The sequence below is a fragment of the Pelophylax lessonae genome (genome assembly GCF_965119305.1).
Source record: "Pelophylax lessonae genome assembly, chromosome: 4".
Taxonomy (NCBI): Eukaryota; Metazoa; Chordata; class Amphibia; order Anura; family Ranidae; genus Pelophylax; species Pelophylax lessonae.
In genome coordinates, this window is record NC_138771.1 from 213,287,879 (window position 1) to 213,305,364 (window position 17,486).

The window sequence follows — 17,486 nt, forward strand, 5'->3', positions numbered from 1 at the left end:
TGAAATTTCACAGGGCAGGGAAAAACCTGCGCTGATTTGCGTTTCCTTTTTGTCCCGTAAGAGGACATCAAAGCAGGAGGACATAGTTCATCCTGCAGATGCAGAGTTTCCTTAATGGAAGTAATCAACTCATCCATGAGTGCAAGCTCTTCAGGCGAGCCAGGGGGAGAAGTATCAACTCCTTCTACTTCAGCCTCCCCCTCAGACCCCACAAGGTCCAGAGATGAACGAGACCCTGAGAAGGGCACTCCAGCCATAGCAGCCCCATCGCCCTCTGAATCAGAGGAAATAGACAATCTGGGCCGTTTTGCGGCCCGATCAGCCATAAGCATCTGCACCTGAGAAGCCAAATTCGCCACCATAGCAGCCAGATCAGCCCCCTCGGGGGATGCAGCAGCCCCTTGGCCCCCCACCAAGGTGGGAGGAAACTTGCAATCCTGAGAATCCATGCCCCAGTAATAATTGAAATGGACTGCCCCTTTAAGACCGCGGCGAGCGCAGCCCACTGCACACTACTGTATGTACCGACCCCCACAGGGATAAGGAACACTGAGCAAGGAAATACAGGATAAGGAAGATAAAAACCTGGAGAGACCACACAGGCTGCTGCCACCGATCGCTGTTCCAGAGCAAAAGGAAGTGATGCAATGACTGACTGCCCTATAAAGCCTATGCAGGCTTCACAAACATGGCCGCTCGGCTGAGGCATTGTAGGCAATGAGAAAATGGCGCCGACATGTGGCTGTATGAGCGATCGCCGCAAAAACACCGCGCTGTACCACACAGGGCCGGTCACCATGGTTTGCCGAAAAAAATGGCGGGCCGCATTAGCGGTCGCCGCACAGCATGTCTGAGCCCAGTCTGCCCATACAGTACACATAGCAGAGCGGGAGCAAATGGCGTCCGGTGAGGTAGCCACCTCACAGGCAGCATCCCTGCAGCGAACAGGGATGGGTCGTTCAATATGCCAGGGAAACCTGAGCTGAACCCTCGATGGCAGGCTGGGGAACCCCTGGCCCTGAGCCCTGGGGTCCGAGACCCAGCTCCGCATGATCATCTTCATCCGAAGAAACTAAACTAATGCTGAGAAAAGAACAGCTAAGTAAAAGAACGAGATAAATACTCAAAATAAAATCAAAAAGAGAATAGAAGGCTTAGACTGAAAGCCCCAGCACAGGATCAGCCAGCTACTCCTAAGCTAGGCAATTGAAAACTGAGTTGAGAATGCTGGAAGCAGGGAGGTATTGACTGAGGGGACCACCCCCTAGGGGTGGGATATGCTAAAAGCTTTGATATTAACAAATCTTGTTGCCTAGCTACTCCTGCGGAGCAAAGGTCAATTACCCCATTAGTGAAGATTATGAAGTGGCGGCGACTGTCGGAGGACGTAAGAGAAATCCTATTTTCGGTTTTGTTCACTGGTGGACACAGCGCTACATATTCAGAACGTCCCCAAGCCGTTCCAAACATGAGGAGTGGGACAACAAAAAAAATCCCAAGGCTAAACAAAAGGGCTAACAAGGTAACGGGAGCTCAACAAATAAACAACTGGAGCCCAACCTGAACAGTACACCCCCAAAGAGGGAACAGATCCTCTAAACAGCAGCCTGGGTGGTTACTGCTTTTGGACGTCCCATCCGTCTATGATTTAAAGCAGCAGCTACGTCTGTCAGTGGACGAAAGAGAAAATTGGATTTTTTTTCTTACCGTAAAATTCATTTTTCTGAGTCCACCGACTGACGTAGCTCCCACCGCTCTTTTCTCTGAAGAGTTGGGTTTTGGTTATTATTCATTGCTTGTAACTAAACTGAAGATGCAACGGTGAGGCCAGGGGTAATAACCCAGGGACCCCCCCGCCCCCCTGGGCGTGTCAACTCCTTTTGGCTCTACCTGGTCACTCCTAGTGGGAGGGGCTTATTACCCATCCGTCTATGATTTAAAGCAGCAGGAATGTCCGTCGGTGGACTCAGATAAAATGGATTTTTTCCCTGTGAGATCTACAATCTACTCATGGGCTGGATAGCTAGATCTAATGGTCCCTCCAGTCTGTCCAGCGAGCGTGAACATAGCCTCACTGGATGGGGGCTAGCATGCGAGTTAAACGCCTTGCGAGGTCGCATATGACCAGATCTTGGCCCGAGTCTTCCTCCTGGCTGACCCCCCCTGTCTGGAGTTGTGCCGCCTGGTTCAGTGGTATGGTGAGTAGGATGACCCCCTCTCCCCCTAGAGGGGTGCCCCCCCGGACAGTCAAGCCCGTGGGTTCCTAACCCCCTCCCCCAGACTCCCCCCTCCCCCCCCCCCCCCCTGTGTTTTGTAGGCCTGTGTGTTCCTCTATACCAGTGGCCATGTTTGTGTAGTCCGGCCATTTTTTGTTGGTCCGGTGTGCATTAAGTGCGGCAGCCATGACAATTGAGCCTCTGGGCAGCGATTATGGCTGTGATGGCTCCTCCTTTTACTGCTGGTGTTGACTCCTGGGTTTCCTTTTTCCCTGGGCGCTGCACCTGGATACTGGCTATCTCTGGTGCAGACCAGTGCTACTCTGGTGGGGTGGTGAGTTCCCGCGGGGTCCCTCCCTGCTGGAGGTTATGGGGTGCCCTGCTTTGGGGTACCCCTGTGGTGATGCGGGTGCTGTCCCCTAGCAGGGCTAGACCATTTTTGCTGGTGGGTTTCCCCTTTAACTCATGGAGTCTCAGGAGCATGTTTCCCCACCTGCCCCCTCTCGGAGGCTGCAGGTCCCTTGGGGTCCCAGCCCTCCATTGATGCACTGACGGCGGTCCTGGAGTCCTTTGTTTCCCGGGTGGAGGTGGCCTTTGAGCAGCGGGCTAGTGGCAAAGTGCCCCCCGCCCTCCCCTGCCTCATCTGTCTCATCAGATCCTTAATCTGGCTCTGCCGCCGCAGACTTGGACCACCCTGCGGAGCTTGTAGCCATGCTCCCTGATCTATCAGATAGTGAGAATGATTCCTCCACAGCTGTAGCTGAACACGAGAAGGCGCTGGTTGCCGCACTGATTACATCAGTGTGGGAGACTTTAAAGATTGAGGATGCAGCTAAAGCAGCTGCAGAGGTGGCTGTCCCTTTTAGCCCCCGCAAGCCGTCTCGCACGGCAAAGGTATTTCCAATCCCTCCTATTTTGATAGGTTTGTCTATAGAGATTGGGAGCATCCAAAACATCTTTGTGGTTCCTAAATGCTTTGCTGTGAGGTACCCCTGTGAAGAGTCACTCCTCAAGAAGTGGGCTGTCCCACCTGTGGTGGACCCTTTGTTAACGACAAATGGGTCCACAAAGTGATACTGTTCAGTTACAAAATAGTTTCGTTCTTGCTGTCAGGAAAGGTTCTTCCCTTCCAATATGCGTCTGTCACTGGACCGATTGCAAGCTCTTTGGAGCAGTGCAAGGCCTGTTGCTTCAGAGTGTGATTGTCCTGGTTCCAGTATCAGAATGGTTTCTTTTCTATCCTGTTCATGCTCCCATAGAAGGAGGGCAAGGTACGTCTCATTCTGGACCTCAGACCCTGAACTGCTTTGTACGGGTACAGAAATTCAGAATGGAGTATATTTTCACGATAGTGGCATCCCTACATCAGGGGGATTTTCTAGCCTCTATCGACATCAAGGTTGTGTATTTGCACATTCCAATATGTGTCCGACACCAGTATTTCCTCCATTTTGCTGTGGAAGAGAAACACTATCAGTTTGTGGCGTTACCCTTTGGTCTCGTCTCTGCTCCTCGGGTCTTCACAAAAGTGTTGGCCTCCGTTCTGGTGTTGCTACGCCAGCGGAGAATTGCAGTACTGGGCTATCTGGACGACCTCCTCTTGCGAGCAGAGTCCTCTTCTGCCTTAAAGGACGACGTGGAGATAATTATACAGACCCTGAAAGAGTTTGGTTGGCTTCTAAACTACCCAAAGTCTGCTGTGATTCCATCTAGAAAATTGAATTACTCTGGATTCAGCTCTAGCCAGTGTGTTCCTTCCTCTGGACAAACCCCAGAAGTTTCATGCTGCTCTTTATCTATTGCTCTCCAGCAGGCAGTCCTCCCTCTGGACTTGCTTGCGGGGGATGGGCCTGATGATGTGTACATTTCAAGGCAGTTCTGTTTGCACAGTTCTATATGAGCGAGGTCCCTCCAAAGTCTCTGGACAATCAGATTCGGCTGAGCCGGGAAACCAGGTGTTCTGGTTTATTTTCACCACTTGTATTGGACAGTGGTCACTATGGATACCAGTCTGTTGGGGTGGGGAGGTGTCCTGGGACTGAGCTCCTCTCAGGGTTGTTGGACGCTGGAGGAATCCAGACTGCCGATCGTTGTCTTGGAACTTTGGGCGATCAGGCTGTGCCTGGATCACTGGACGGATTGGCTCCGGGGGCTCCTGTTACAGATCCAGTCAGACAATGCTACGGCAGTCAATTATGTCAATCACCATGGCGGAACAAAAAAATGTGTCGGCAGCTCTAGAAGTAGCCGGCATTCTCTGGTGGGCAGAAGGCTTAATTCCAGCCCTTTCCACCGTACACATTCCAGGAGTGGAAAACTGTTAGGCAGACTATCTCAGTTGGCAGGCGTTGCACCAAGGGGGGGAGTGGTACTTCATCTGGACGTATTTCATCTGATATGTCTGCAGTGGGGCACCCCCGAGGTGGACCTGTTGGCGTCTCGTCTCAACAGAAAGGTACTGCGGTTTGTGGCAAAGTTACGGGATCCTCTGACGGACACCATAGATGCTCTGGTGGCCTCGTGGGGCCAGTATAGTCTGATTTATGCCTTCCCTCCTAACAAGCTTCTTTCTATCTATCAAGCAGTTTCTGGGATGGAGGCCGAAGAGATTCTGATTATTCTGGTGGCCCCGGACTGGCCTCGACGTTCTTGGTACGCCGACCTTATGCGATTGGTCGCCAACATCCCTTGGAGACTTCCACTCAGGTGTCCCAAGGGCCGATCTTCCATCCTGCTTTAGTCGCTGGCTTTGATGCCCTGGCTGTTGAAAGTCAGGTGCTGAAAGATAGAGGTTTGCCTGAATCTGTAAATCCGATACTGCTAAAGGCTAGGAAGTATACTTCTAGAAAGATTTACCATTGTACGTGGAAAGCGTACATTTTGTGATGTGAGTTGATCGGTGTTCACCCTCTCTTTTTCGGTGGCTCGGATTTTGATCTTCCTTCAACGTGGTGTTGAGCAGAAGTTGTCCTTGAGTACTATCAAGGGCCAGGTGTCTGCCTTGGCGATCTTCTTTCAGCAACCCCTAGCCACGCATTCATTGGTGCGTACCTTTATTCAAGGGGTTTGACACCTGACTCTGCCGGTGCAGTCTCCTCTACCACTGTGGGATTTGAACTTGGTGCTCTCAGTTCTTCTGAAGTCTCCCTTTAAAAATATTCAGGAGATTCCTCTGCTTACACTGTCTCAGAAGGTAGCTTCTTTTGGTGGACATCATCGCTGCCCACAGGATGTCAGAACTGGTGGCTTTATTTTGTCGTTTCCCCATCTGGCGGTCCACATAGATATGGTGGTTCTTCATCCATGCCCGTTGTTCCTACCTAAGGTGGTCTATCTGGCAGCCAAGGAGTGTTTTCGGAGGTCAGACTCACTGTGATCACAGACAGACCAAGAAAAGGGCTGTCCGCTTCTTCGGCGACCATTTCCAGATGGATCAGATAGACAGTGACTTAGGCCTATTCTATCAAGGGTCAGGTACCTCCTTTCCCTGTAAAACGCATTCTACTCAGGTGCTTAGTGCTTTTTAGGCCTTCCATCATCAGGCATCAGTGATGCAGGTTTGCAAGGTCGTCTGTGCACACTTACTAAATTCTACAAAGTGGATGTGTTGGCATCTGTGGATGCTTCCTTTGGCCACAAGGTTTTGCAGGCTGCTGTTTAGAGGGTCTGTTCCCTCATTGGGGGTGTACTGTTCAGGTTGGGCTCCAGTTGTTTATTTGTTGAGCTCCCGTTACCTTGTTAGCCCTTTTGTTTAGCCCAGGGATTTTTTTTGTTGTCCCACCCCTCATGTTTGGAACGGCTTGGGGACGTTCTGAATATGTAGCGCTGTGTCCACCAGTGAACGAAATGGGATTTTTGTACTTGCTGTAAAATCAATGTCTCTGAATTAATTGACAGACACAGCGCACACCCCTCTATGGAGTTTTGATATATCTGACACTGCTTGTTACTAAACTGATGGCCTACAGCAGAGAGGGGGATATATACTGGCTAGGAATGTCCACTATTTGTAGCTTTTTTTTTTTTTCTGCCCAGTGTCCTACTCCTGTAGAGAGCGATATAACCCTATGTTTCTAAAATATGGAGAGCTGTGCCTGTCAATGAACGCAGAGAAATGTGGAAAATTTCAAGGGGTATGAATACTTTTTCAAGGCACTGTATACAAGCATTAAAAGCACAGTCGACCCTATAAGTAAAACAGCTCATGCAGATAAGTGGCCCCAGTATATTACAGTGCACTGTGCCTTTTTGAAAAATATAGTGTAATGTGATTGGCACAAACCAGTAGGCCTCTGCTGGCACCTTTAAATGCCTGCCCAATAACTCCCATACTGTTTATCTTCTTATGTTCCTAATAGCTTCAGGGACAAAACAGAGCTTGGATGCTTGTCCTCAGCATCAAGTCAACATGTAACTCTTTTTCAAAGCAGGCACATGCACTCTCTCTTTCCCTTTCTACATAAAGCTGCTCCAAGGAATAAGTGCACTGCTCATGCAACAGCTTTTGAAAAAGCGTCCAAGCTCTGCTGTATCCCAGAAGCTATTAGGGACAAGCGAAGGTAAACAATATGGTAGTATAGCGGGCAGGCGTCGGGGTTGCAAATCACATTACACTCTATTTTGCAAAAAGACACACAGCATTGTAAAATATAGGGTCCCCTTTTCTCAAGCTGGGTAGTTTTACTCATTAGGTCATTGGGTAGACTAGGTCTCTAAAGGGATTTGAGATACTTTGCATTACTGTATACCAGAGGCCCATCATTTATATTAAAAGATACAGACCATCTTCTTTCACCCACCTTTATTTTTCTTGATGGATAAATTAAGGTAATTGTATTTTGATGTTTTTCTATGGTATCTATTTATAAAGGATTCACTGTAAAATTCACTATGGCTGTCTCTTTGCGATATACATCGTATCAAGTACATTTTGACAACATTTGTCTGGTACACCACATTCATTCTTTTTATAATAAAAAGAAAATGTACTATGTTAAAGTGGATCTAAACTTTAAACTATTCCCTGAATTAAGGTAAAAAATGTCCCACTGTCCTCCCAACCCTAAACACTTACCTGTCCCGGCTACAGCATCGCTCCTCTCACTTCCTGGTCTCACAGAAGAACTGAGGGCAGCGGAAACCATAGCCTCCTGCTGCGGTCAGTCAAATTCCTGTGAGGAAGGAACGGAGGCGTGGCTTGTCAGCATTTTCTGTGCCTATGGGCGCTCACAGCCCAGCTCAGGGGGGGGGGGGGTGGATCACTTGCATAGGTGCTCCCTTAAAACATAGCTTGCTGAGGGGCACTCAGGCAAGGGAGAATCAGATAGCGCTGGCGAGGGACCATCAAAAAAGAGAGGTAAACAACTGCTCTGTGCAATATCTTTGCAGCACAGAGTAGGTATGTATGGCATTGTTTAAAAAAACAAAAAAAAACTTTAATGTCACTTGCATGTGGCAGCCAATGAACAGCTGTCAAATATAAGTACAGTTTAAAAAAAATATATATATAGGATTTTTGTACTTCACGTAAAATCCATTTTGTCATGTTACAACCAAACACGTAAATGGATTATTATTTTTTTTTTTTGGGATCTTATATGATAGAGCAACACAAAATGGCACATAATTGTGAAGTGGAAGGAACATTCTAAATGATTTTCAAAACTTTTTACAAATATCTAAAAAGTGTGGACTGCATTTGTATTCAGCCCCTCTGAGTCAATACTTTGTAGAACCACCTTTCGCTGCAATTATAGCTACAAGTCTGGAAGAGCATCTGTGAACAGCAATCTTCAAGTCTTGCCACAGATTCTCAATTGGATTTAGGTCTGGACTTTCACTGGGCCATTCTAACGCATGAATTTGCATCACTGGATGTTTAGAGTCATTGTCCTGCTGGATGGCAAACCTCCACCCCAGTCTTAAGTCTTTTGCAGACTCTAACAGGTTTTCATCTAAGATTGTCCTGTATTGGACTCCATCCATCTTCCCATCAACTCTGACCAGCTTCCCTGTCCCTTCTGTAGAAAAGCATCTTCACAACATGATGCTGCCACCACCATGTTTCATGGTAGGGATAGTGTGTTCAAGGTGATGTGTAGTGTTAGTTTTCCACTAGGGATGCACCGAAATTTTCGGCCGAAAATGGGCCTATCCCATTTCGGCCGAAAATGGGTTAAAAATGCCGAAAGTAATGGCCGCCGTGAGGAAGGAGGAGGGCGCAGCGCAGGTTTGAAAAGATGCGCCTCTGGCCGGCAGCCCGCCTCTCAATGATGTCCCTACTACTGCGATCTGTGCGTTAATGAACTAACAGACCGGGCGGGAGGGTGGGCGAGCGGACGCTAATAACTATAACTATGTGAGCCTTCACTTCACTTCCCTGTCAGCAGCACGATGTCCATGAATGAACTGACACTCCGGGCGGGAGGGAGGGGGGAGCGGCCGCTAATAACTATAACTATGTGAGCCTTCACTTCCCTGTCATGCGGGTATCTCCTCTGACAGGGAAGTGAAGGCTCACATAGTTATAGTTATTAGCGGCCGCTCCTCCCGCCCGGAGTGTCAGTTCATTCATGGACATCGTGCCGCTGACAGGGAAGTGAAGTTAAGTGAAGGTACACATAGTTATAGTTATTAGCGGCCGCTCGCCTGCCCTCCCGCCCGGTGTGTCACTTCATTCATGCACAGATCGTAATAGTAGTGACATCACCGGGAGGCGGCCGGCCAGAGGCGGGACTTTTGAATAATGGACACCGGAGGAGCTGAATGAGTAGGAGAGGGACGCTGGGGGGGGGGGGGCTGAGGTGAGCTTACCATTGGTATTAGTAATATGCAGCATGAGGGGGTTAATGTATTGTCACTGCTGCATTAGTGACCAACCAGTGGCAGTTAATTAACCCCTTTGTGCTGCATTCGTGCAACCAGTATCAGTGCAACCAGTGTTAATTAACACTGATACTGGTTGCACTAATGCAGCACAAAGGGGTTAATTAACTGCCACTGGTTGGTCACTAATGCATCAGTGACCAGCAGTGACTATACATTAACCCCCTCATGCTGCATAATACAAATACCATTGGTAATTAAATTAACCACTTGCTAACCCATCACAGTACATAGACAGGTGTACGTCGCTGTATGGTGTATGCCCCTGTTTTTGGTGTATGCCCCTGTTCTATCTAATTTAAAATTATTTGGGGGAAAGGGCATCCTGCATTTTCGGTTTCGGCCCAAAATTTTCATTTTTGTGCATCCCTATTTTCCACCACACATAGCATTTTTGCTGTTAGGCCAAAAAGTTCAATTTTGGTGTTGTCTGACCAGAGCACCTTCTTACACATGTTTGCTGTGTCCCACACATGGCTTCTCGCAGACTGCAAACCGGACTTATTATGGCTTTCTTTCAACAATGGCTTTCTTCTTGCCCCTCTTCCATAAAGGCCAGATTTGTGGAGTGCATGACTAATAGTTGTCCAGTGGACAGATTCTCCCACCTGAGCCATCATGGTCCTCTTGGCTGCTTCTGATTTATGCTCTCCTTGCCCGGCCTGTCCATTTAGGTGGACAGCCATGTCTTGGTAGGCTTGCAGTTGTGTCGTACTCTTTCCTTTTTGGATAATGGATTGAACAGTACTCCATGAAATGTTCAAAGCTTGGGATATTTTTTTTTTTAACCTAACCGTGCTTTAAACTTTTCCACAATATTTATCCCTGACCTGTCAGGCGTGTTCCTTGGCCTTCATGATGCTGTTTGTTTCCTGACAAACCTCCTGAGGGCTTCACAAAACAGCAGTATTTATACTGAGATTAAATTGCACACAGGTGGACTCTATTTACGAATTAGGTGACTTCTGAAGGCAATTGGCTCCACTAGATTTTAGTTAGGTGCATCAGAGTACAGGGGGCTGAATACAAATGCACACCACACTTTTCAGATATTCATTTGTAAAAAAATGTGAAAATTATTTATCATTTTCCTTTCACTTTACAATTATGTGCCACTTTCTGTTGCTCTATCATATAAAACCCAAATAAAATACATTTATTGTTCCTGGAACACTTAATCCCGAAGAAAATACATTTACGTTTAGGGTTGTAACGTGACAAAATAGGGAGCATTTCAAGGGGTTTGAAAACATTAAGCGCTATAGGGGTTGGTCCTCAGCAACACAAATCCCAGTCCAAGGTATTTAAGAGATGGACAGCAGGGTCCCAGCTGTCAGGAGGGTCGGTGGCTTTACGCGCTTCCTGAATCCTGTGGAACACAAGACCCAGGGGATGTAACGTCACTAACCAAGGACCACCCCCCATAGTGCTACATGCTTGGTTTTATACTCCCGTTGTGAGTAACACTCTTTTAAACCCCATTAAAGTGACTAAACTGCTACACTTATTAGGGGCTTGTGTCTCTCTCTTTTTGTACTCCCATAGAGCCGCTTCTTGCTCCAAGACTGAGCAGCCACCACAGTTTTGCTTTCGCACTCATGGACATTCTTAACCAATAGACTTTTTGAACCCGAACCCCATCTATGTCCCCTCAGTTGCCCCAATATCTGTTTTTGTCTCTAATGTTAAGGGGCGTGTTTAGTGTGTCCCTTTGGGGTAAAGTGCTTTTGTTTAGGATCAGAAAACATCTGTTCATTTAACAGGGTACAGAGATGCGGGAAGGAAGTAACCCATCCTGGTTTAATCCCTCTGAAGCTGTTCAGGTTATGAGATACTGCTGTATACTGGCAAAACATGTTACTACATCAGTTTCTGCTAAAGAGATTGGAGTGATTACACCATACCGAAAACAGGTATGTACATTGAGATGGCTATAATGTACCATGTTTTTGAGCCATAGTAGAGTCCATTAAGACACCTTAGATTGTCTTTAACGCACAGCTGACCTTTTGTAGACATTATACCAAGAGTGATGCCCATTAAAATATTTAAGAACTTTAATGTATCTAAATTGACCTCAAAACCTCAAACACCATTATATGTGTTGTAAAAGCCACAACCTTTATGTGAAAACAAAATTACCCTAGCATCCACATGTGAAGCAGTATGAACTTTGCACAGTTTGAAAATGTGCACAGTATGTAACCCAAAAAAGGCACTATATAACATGACACAATGCAGAACCACACTTCACTGCTTAATAAATGAAAGTGATGTATGTGTGTAATATAACTTATATTTCATATATAATATATAGATATAGATGGATAGATAGATATATATAGAATTATTAAGAATAGGTTAGATTGTTAGTATTTTTTGTCACACATGTTGTAGAGGTACAGTGCTCAGCATAATTGAGTACACCCAACAGATTTGTCAGAAAAAAAAATACTTTCCTTTCCCAATGAACATTTTCTATGGGATGTTATGCTACAAAGTACTCCCACAAATGTGGGCCATTGATTGCAACCAAGATTTGTTAATTTGCACACACACAAAAGCATTTTTCCTAACAAATTAATTCAAGGCCATATTGCAAAAATAATACACCCCACTTAGAAGCTAAAGTTTAGACAACAAAATCCTAATTAACAAGAATTCAACTACAGGTGAATCGATTATAAAAGGGCGTTACTTAACAAAGAAAACCCTTTGCCATTTCATGCTGTCAGCAATGGCACCACATTGAAAAAAAATGTCACAAGGCCTGAGAAAGAAAATAATTTCTTCACACAAGAAAGGTAAAATCTATAAGAAGAAGCTAAAAAAGTAGAAAGCCAAACTGGGGTGATTGTTTCCCATGACACAATACGGCGGACACTGCAGAGGCATGGCATGCATGGGTGTCATCCATGAAAGAAGCCTCTCCTCAAGCCCATGCACAAAGAAGCCTGCCTTTTTGTGGTTGTTCTTGAAGAATGGAAACAGATAGATTTTGCAATATGTCGCCAACTTGTTCATTCCATCTCTAGAAGACTTTATTCCATCCTTACAAATCATGGAGGTCATACAAAATACTAGATGTAGTCGTTTTTGTTGCGGGGTGTATTCATTTTTGCATCAACAAATTTTGAGTAAAACTGAAGATTTTGTCATCTAAGTTATATTATTAACCTTACTTTCATGTAATGAACTAAACAAATGTTCTATAAAACTACATTTTGTCAACATTTTGGAATTTGTTCTGGTGTTCATTGAGAAGTTGATTACCACTTGCCTACTGGGCACTTCCTGCCCAGGCCAATTTTCAGCTTTCAGCGCTGTCGCACTTTGAATGACAATTGCGCGATCATGCAACGCTATAACCAAATTAAATTTTAATAATTTTTGAACAAACAAAAAAACTGAAGATTTGGAAAAAAAAAAAAAAAAACGTTTTTATAGTTTGTTATAAAAATTTGCAAACAGGTAATTTTTCACCTTCATTGATGTGCACTGATGAGGGGACACTGATAGGCTGCACTGATGGGCACTGATAAGGCGGCACTGGTGGGCACCGGAGGGCGGCACTGGTGGGCACTAATAGGTGGCACTGGTAGGTGACACTGATGGGCAGAACTGATGGGGCACTAGTTGGCACTGATAGATGACACTGCTGGGCATTGATAGGTGGCACTGACCTGCACGGGTAGGTGGTAAAAGGTGGGCACACATGAGGCAGCAGTGTATTCTCCTCTTCAGGATGGATGTTTCTCTGACAGCAGCCGGCGATCGGCTTTTTTTTCTCTATCGTTGGGTCATTGGGTTATGCTTCTCCCATCTGGAATAGGACACTAGGCAGGAAAATGCTTTACCACGCCTATGGGGCTGTCCCTGCAGGTATAACTCCCCACACACTCTGCTACAGCATCGACCTGGAACGCCCTGAGTCGCAGCATACCCTTTTTGGCTGGCAGCACCCCCACTCAGGGTGGGAGGTGAGTTGTTTCGGAGTGGAGCCCCCCAGTCAATGCAGTAATGCAACATCCCCCATGTCCCTGAGACAGACCTCTGGGGGGTGATGTATGCCCTCTCCTGGGGATAACAGGGCTGTGTTTCTCTTAACGATCCCCCCTGGCCTATCTGGACACGTCCTGCCCTCCCCGCTCCCACTGGGGGCGCTATAGCGGCATCTGACGCCTGGGAGGGGGGGTTTTTAGGGTGTTACCTGTTTCTGGGTGGTCCTTTTAGAGGGATTCCCGTGGTGGCCTCATTCCTGCGTTTTTTCTGGGTGCCGTTTTCGGCTGCCATTTTTGGTGTGGGCATAGACCGCTCTGTGTAAGGGCAGCAGTCATTTTCCCTCAGCCTCATGAGTGCTTTGGCGCCGTTTTCGGCCACCATTTTAAGTGTGGGCATAGGCCGCGCTGTGTATGGGCGGCGGCCATTTTCCATTTGCTTTCTATGCTTTCTATTGGCACCATTTTGGTGTAGCCCGAGGCTACACAGGTTGGTTCAGCCTCTAGTGATGTTTTGGTCCCTTCCTCCCAGAAGTTTCTCTTGCTGAAGACTGACTGCAGAGCAGCTGCTCTCAGGGTGCTGGTACAGTAAGGGGTGTTAGTCCTTTGGGCATTCCTCGGGCACACTTTACTCCTGCCAGGGCACAAATAATCTTAAAGGGGGACTCCAGATTTATCACGGTATAGCGGCGTGGATCGCGATTTAAAGGGCCAGTGTACTAATTTTTTACTTTTCTTGCAAAAGGAGTCCCAAGGTAAAAATTCACCCTCTGATTTTATTTGTGCGTACGGGCCTTTCCGGATCGCCATCCCTCCTGTCTGCAGCCTTAGAAACTCTGGCGTCAAAGGTGGATCTTGTAATGTCGCAAGTAACTACCCAAAAACGGCCGATGCCTTCTCAGTCCTCTTATGCAAGGCCTAATGTGGTTGCCATGGCCAGTCCCATCCCTGAGGGATCCCTGTCCTCCCAGTCAGATGGTGAGGAGGATGAGTCCTCCTCGGCTGCATCGCGGGAACGCCCTCTGGTGGAAGCACTGATTCGTTCAGTAAGGGAAACATTGCAACTAGATGATGAGCCCGCAATGCCCAGAGGTCGGGTCAGGTTTTTCCTTGTCCCGAGGATTTTCACGATATTGTGAATGAGCAATGGCGGCGCCATGTGCTGGTGGTGCCCAAGCGCTTTCAGCGCCGTTACCCCTTTGCAGACTCAGTCTCCAATCGTTGGACAGTGTCTCCCTGGTTGAATAAATCAACTGTGGTTCCTGTTGAAGACTCCCTGGTGTTTAAAGACCCGGTGGACAGGCACATAGAATCCCTTTCCCGCCAACTGCACTTGTTCGCGGGCTTGACCCTAAAACCTGTGTTTGCGTCCATCCTGGTATCTCAGACGGTTACGGAATGGGTCAAGGTGCTTAGGAGTAACTTGAACGCTGAGTCGGTTCCTCCAACTCTGATTGAGCTCACGGATCAGATGGCCCAGGCCATGGTGTACCTGTGTGATGCGGCCCTGGACACGGCACCCCTGGCTGCCAGAGTGTCTGCGGTGGGGATTGCCATACGCCGCATGGTGTGGCTGAAGAGCTGGTCGGCGTACCAGGCTTCTAAGAAGGCCTTAACTGATCTCCCCTTTTTGGGTGAGCTTCTGTTTGGTGACTCCTTGGATGAGTTAATTAGAGGGCCTAACAGGCGGCCTTTTTGTGCCCCAGGGGCGCAAGGGAAGGATAAACCGTTCAGTGCCTCCAGAGGGAACAAGGAGGCTTGGTCGGGTAAGCCTGAGACTAGCCAGTCCGGTTCAGCAGACGAATGCTACTCTGCATGAAGGGACACCCTCACCCGATTCGAGGGTGGGGGGACGTCTGCATTGCTTTCCAGAACCCTGGCCGTCTCTGGTTCTGGACCAGTGTGTTCACAAACTGATTTGTACAGGGTACAAGACCGAATTTTGGTCTCGCCCAGCAGACAGGTTCTTTCCACCATGTCTCCGCCTATCTCCGGATCAATTGAAGGATCCCAGGGAGGCGGTGCAGGATTTCCTTGCACAGGGAGTGATTGTGCAGGACAGAAACCCAGGGTCTTCACCAAGGTTTTGGCCCTGTTGCTGGCTTTGCTGCGCAAAAAAGGATTGCAATCCTCGGATATCTGGACAATCTCCTGTTGAGGGCGAGCTCTCATGTCACCCTGTCGAACGACTTGGCGTTCACGGTCCAGACGCTTCAGGAGTTCGGTTGGACCATCGACTTCCCGAAGTCGTCGCTGACTCCGTCCGTGCGTCTGCACTACCTGGGCATGATACTGGACTCCTCTCGGGAGAGGTTCTTTCTCTCAGAGGACATACTTCAGACCTTGCAGGGCGAGATCAGGTTGCTGATGGATGACGATCTCTCCTCCCTGCGGATATGTATGAGGTCCTTGGGGCTGATGGTGTCGACCTTCGAGGAGGTCCCATTCACATTTTTTCACACAAGGCCTCTACAGCTAGAGATGCTTGTCCAGTGGGCCATGGACCCACAATCTTTGGACAGGATGTTTTGTCTCAGCCGTCAAGCATGGTCAGAGCTCTTCTGGTGGCTTCTGTTGCCCGCTCTGAGCCAGGGCAGGTCTTTTCTGCCGCTGCTGTGGATGGTGGTCGCCACGGATGCTAGCCTGTCGGGCTGGGGTGGAGTGCTAGACAATCTTTGTGTCCGGGGAACGTGGTCAACGGAGGAATCGTTCTTAATGATGAATGTCCTGGAGCTCAGGGCGATCAAATACTGCCTGCTCCATTGGACACTTCAGCTGCAAGGCCTTCCAGTTTGGGTTCCATCCGACAATGCAATGGCTGTGGCCTACGTCAATCATCAGGGGGCGCAAAGGGTGCCGGGCGGCCAGGGAAGTGGCCGGGATCCTGATTTGGGCTGCGGCACAGGTGTTCCGGCTCTCTCCACTGTTCACATTCCAGGTGTGGAAAATTGGCAAGCGGATTACCTGAGTCGTCATGTTCTGGATCAGGGGGTATGGTTCCTGCATCCAGAAGTTTTTTCGCTTCCTGTGTGCCCAATGGGGGACTCAGCAGATGGGTCTGTTCGCGTCTCGTCTTAACAAGCAGGTAGAGCGGTTTGTGGCCAGGGCTCGAGATCCTCTGGCCGACCCCACAGATGCGTTGGTAGTGCCTTGGAAACACTTATCGGATGATTTTCTGCCTTTCCTCCGGTACAGCTCTAGTCCAGGTTCCTCTGCGAATTGCGGTGGAACAGGTGCCAGTTTTCCTGGTGGCCCCAGACTGGCCTTGCAGGTCTTGGTACGCAGACCTGGTATAGATGGTCATCAAGCCTCCCTGGCGGCTACCTCTGAGAGAGGATCTGCTATCTCAAGGGCCGATCTTCGATCCTCCTCTACAGTCGACGGTCGATGGCTTTAATGGCTTGACTGTTGAAGGCCAGGTGTTGAGAGATAGATGGAATAAATGTGTGTGGGCTATGGCGCTACTCTACATGTAAAAAGAAGTCCTTATTGAAGTAGAACAAATATTGTTATACCACATATATCTTAAATAAATCGTGAACAACAGTTTCAATAAATATCCAAATTTAAATAAGTGCTGGGTGTCCAACCAGTGGTAAAGTGAATAGCAAGTGATAAATATATAGTGATAATTATAAAAAAGTATAAAATGAATAAATTTAATATATACAATGATATAAACAAGAATAAATTGCGCTATGACATGAATATATTAAAAATATTAAAAATGAAAAAGGAAGAGCCCATAAAGGGCAAATGAGCAGCAGACACAATGTCCTCTTGGTGAAGGATAGTCAGAAATTCAAAATAACTTAGCCGCGCTCAAAGGAGATACAAAGTTCCAAAACGATCCCCCAGTGAAAATGAATACAAACAGATGTAAACTCGTGCTGTCGGTATATCCACCACCAGGAAGGTATAAACATGCAGCCTCTTACCAGATGGTCTAAAGAAAACCGCATTCAATCAGGGTAAGCCAAATGAAGCAGGCATCTGTCACAGATCAACAGGCGAATGCAACCAAGTAGCATAGATATCAATCATATAAAAGTGTATGTCCAGGGGAATGGACCCAACATATAGAGTTGTTCCTCGTAGTAAAAAAATGACAATATCATTGCGCAGACATCCTTAAAAAGGCTTTATTCAAACATATAGTAGAACTCTGCACACAGGGTACTCACATTACATCCAAGGATAAAGGCATATAGTAAAAACAGCGTGTGTCTGTTTCTCATCCAAAAACATGGCCGACCTCCAACAGCATGCCAGCATCATGTGGTTAGACTCCTCACAACATGTTTCGTCACACTGGACATCATCAGGGATCATTGTTTTGGAGCTCAGAGCAATAAAGCTTTGTCTGAGCCAATGGACTCGTCTACGG

General features: G+C 47.5%; 1 protein-coding gene across 1 annotated transcript in view; it reads left to right on the top strand.

The window, feature by feature from the left end:
- The window catches only part of MOV10L1 (Mov10 like RNA helicase 1), a gene marked incomplete at its 3' end in the record, with an annotated part of 461,653 nt that overhangs the window by 369,823 nt on the left and 74,344 nt on the right, over positions 1-17,486 (top strand). The window contains exon 22 of the mRNA XM_082256834.1: positions 10,865-11,014. Within this exon, the coding sequence (XP_082112960.1) occupies positions 10,865-11,014 (150 nt within the window). The remainder of the gene's footprint in view (positions 1-10,864; positions 11,015-17,486) is intronic.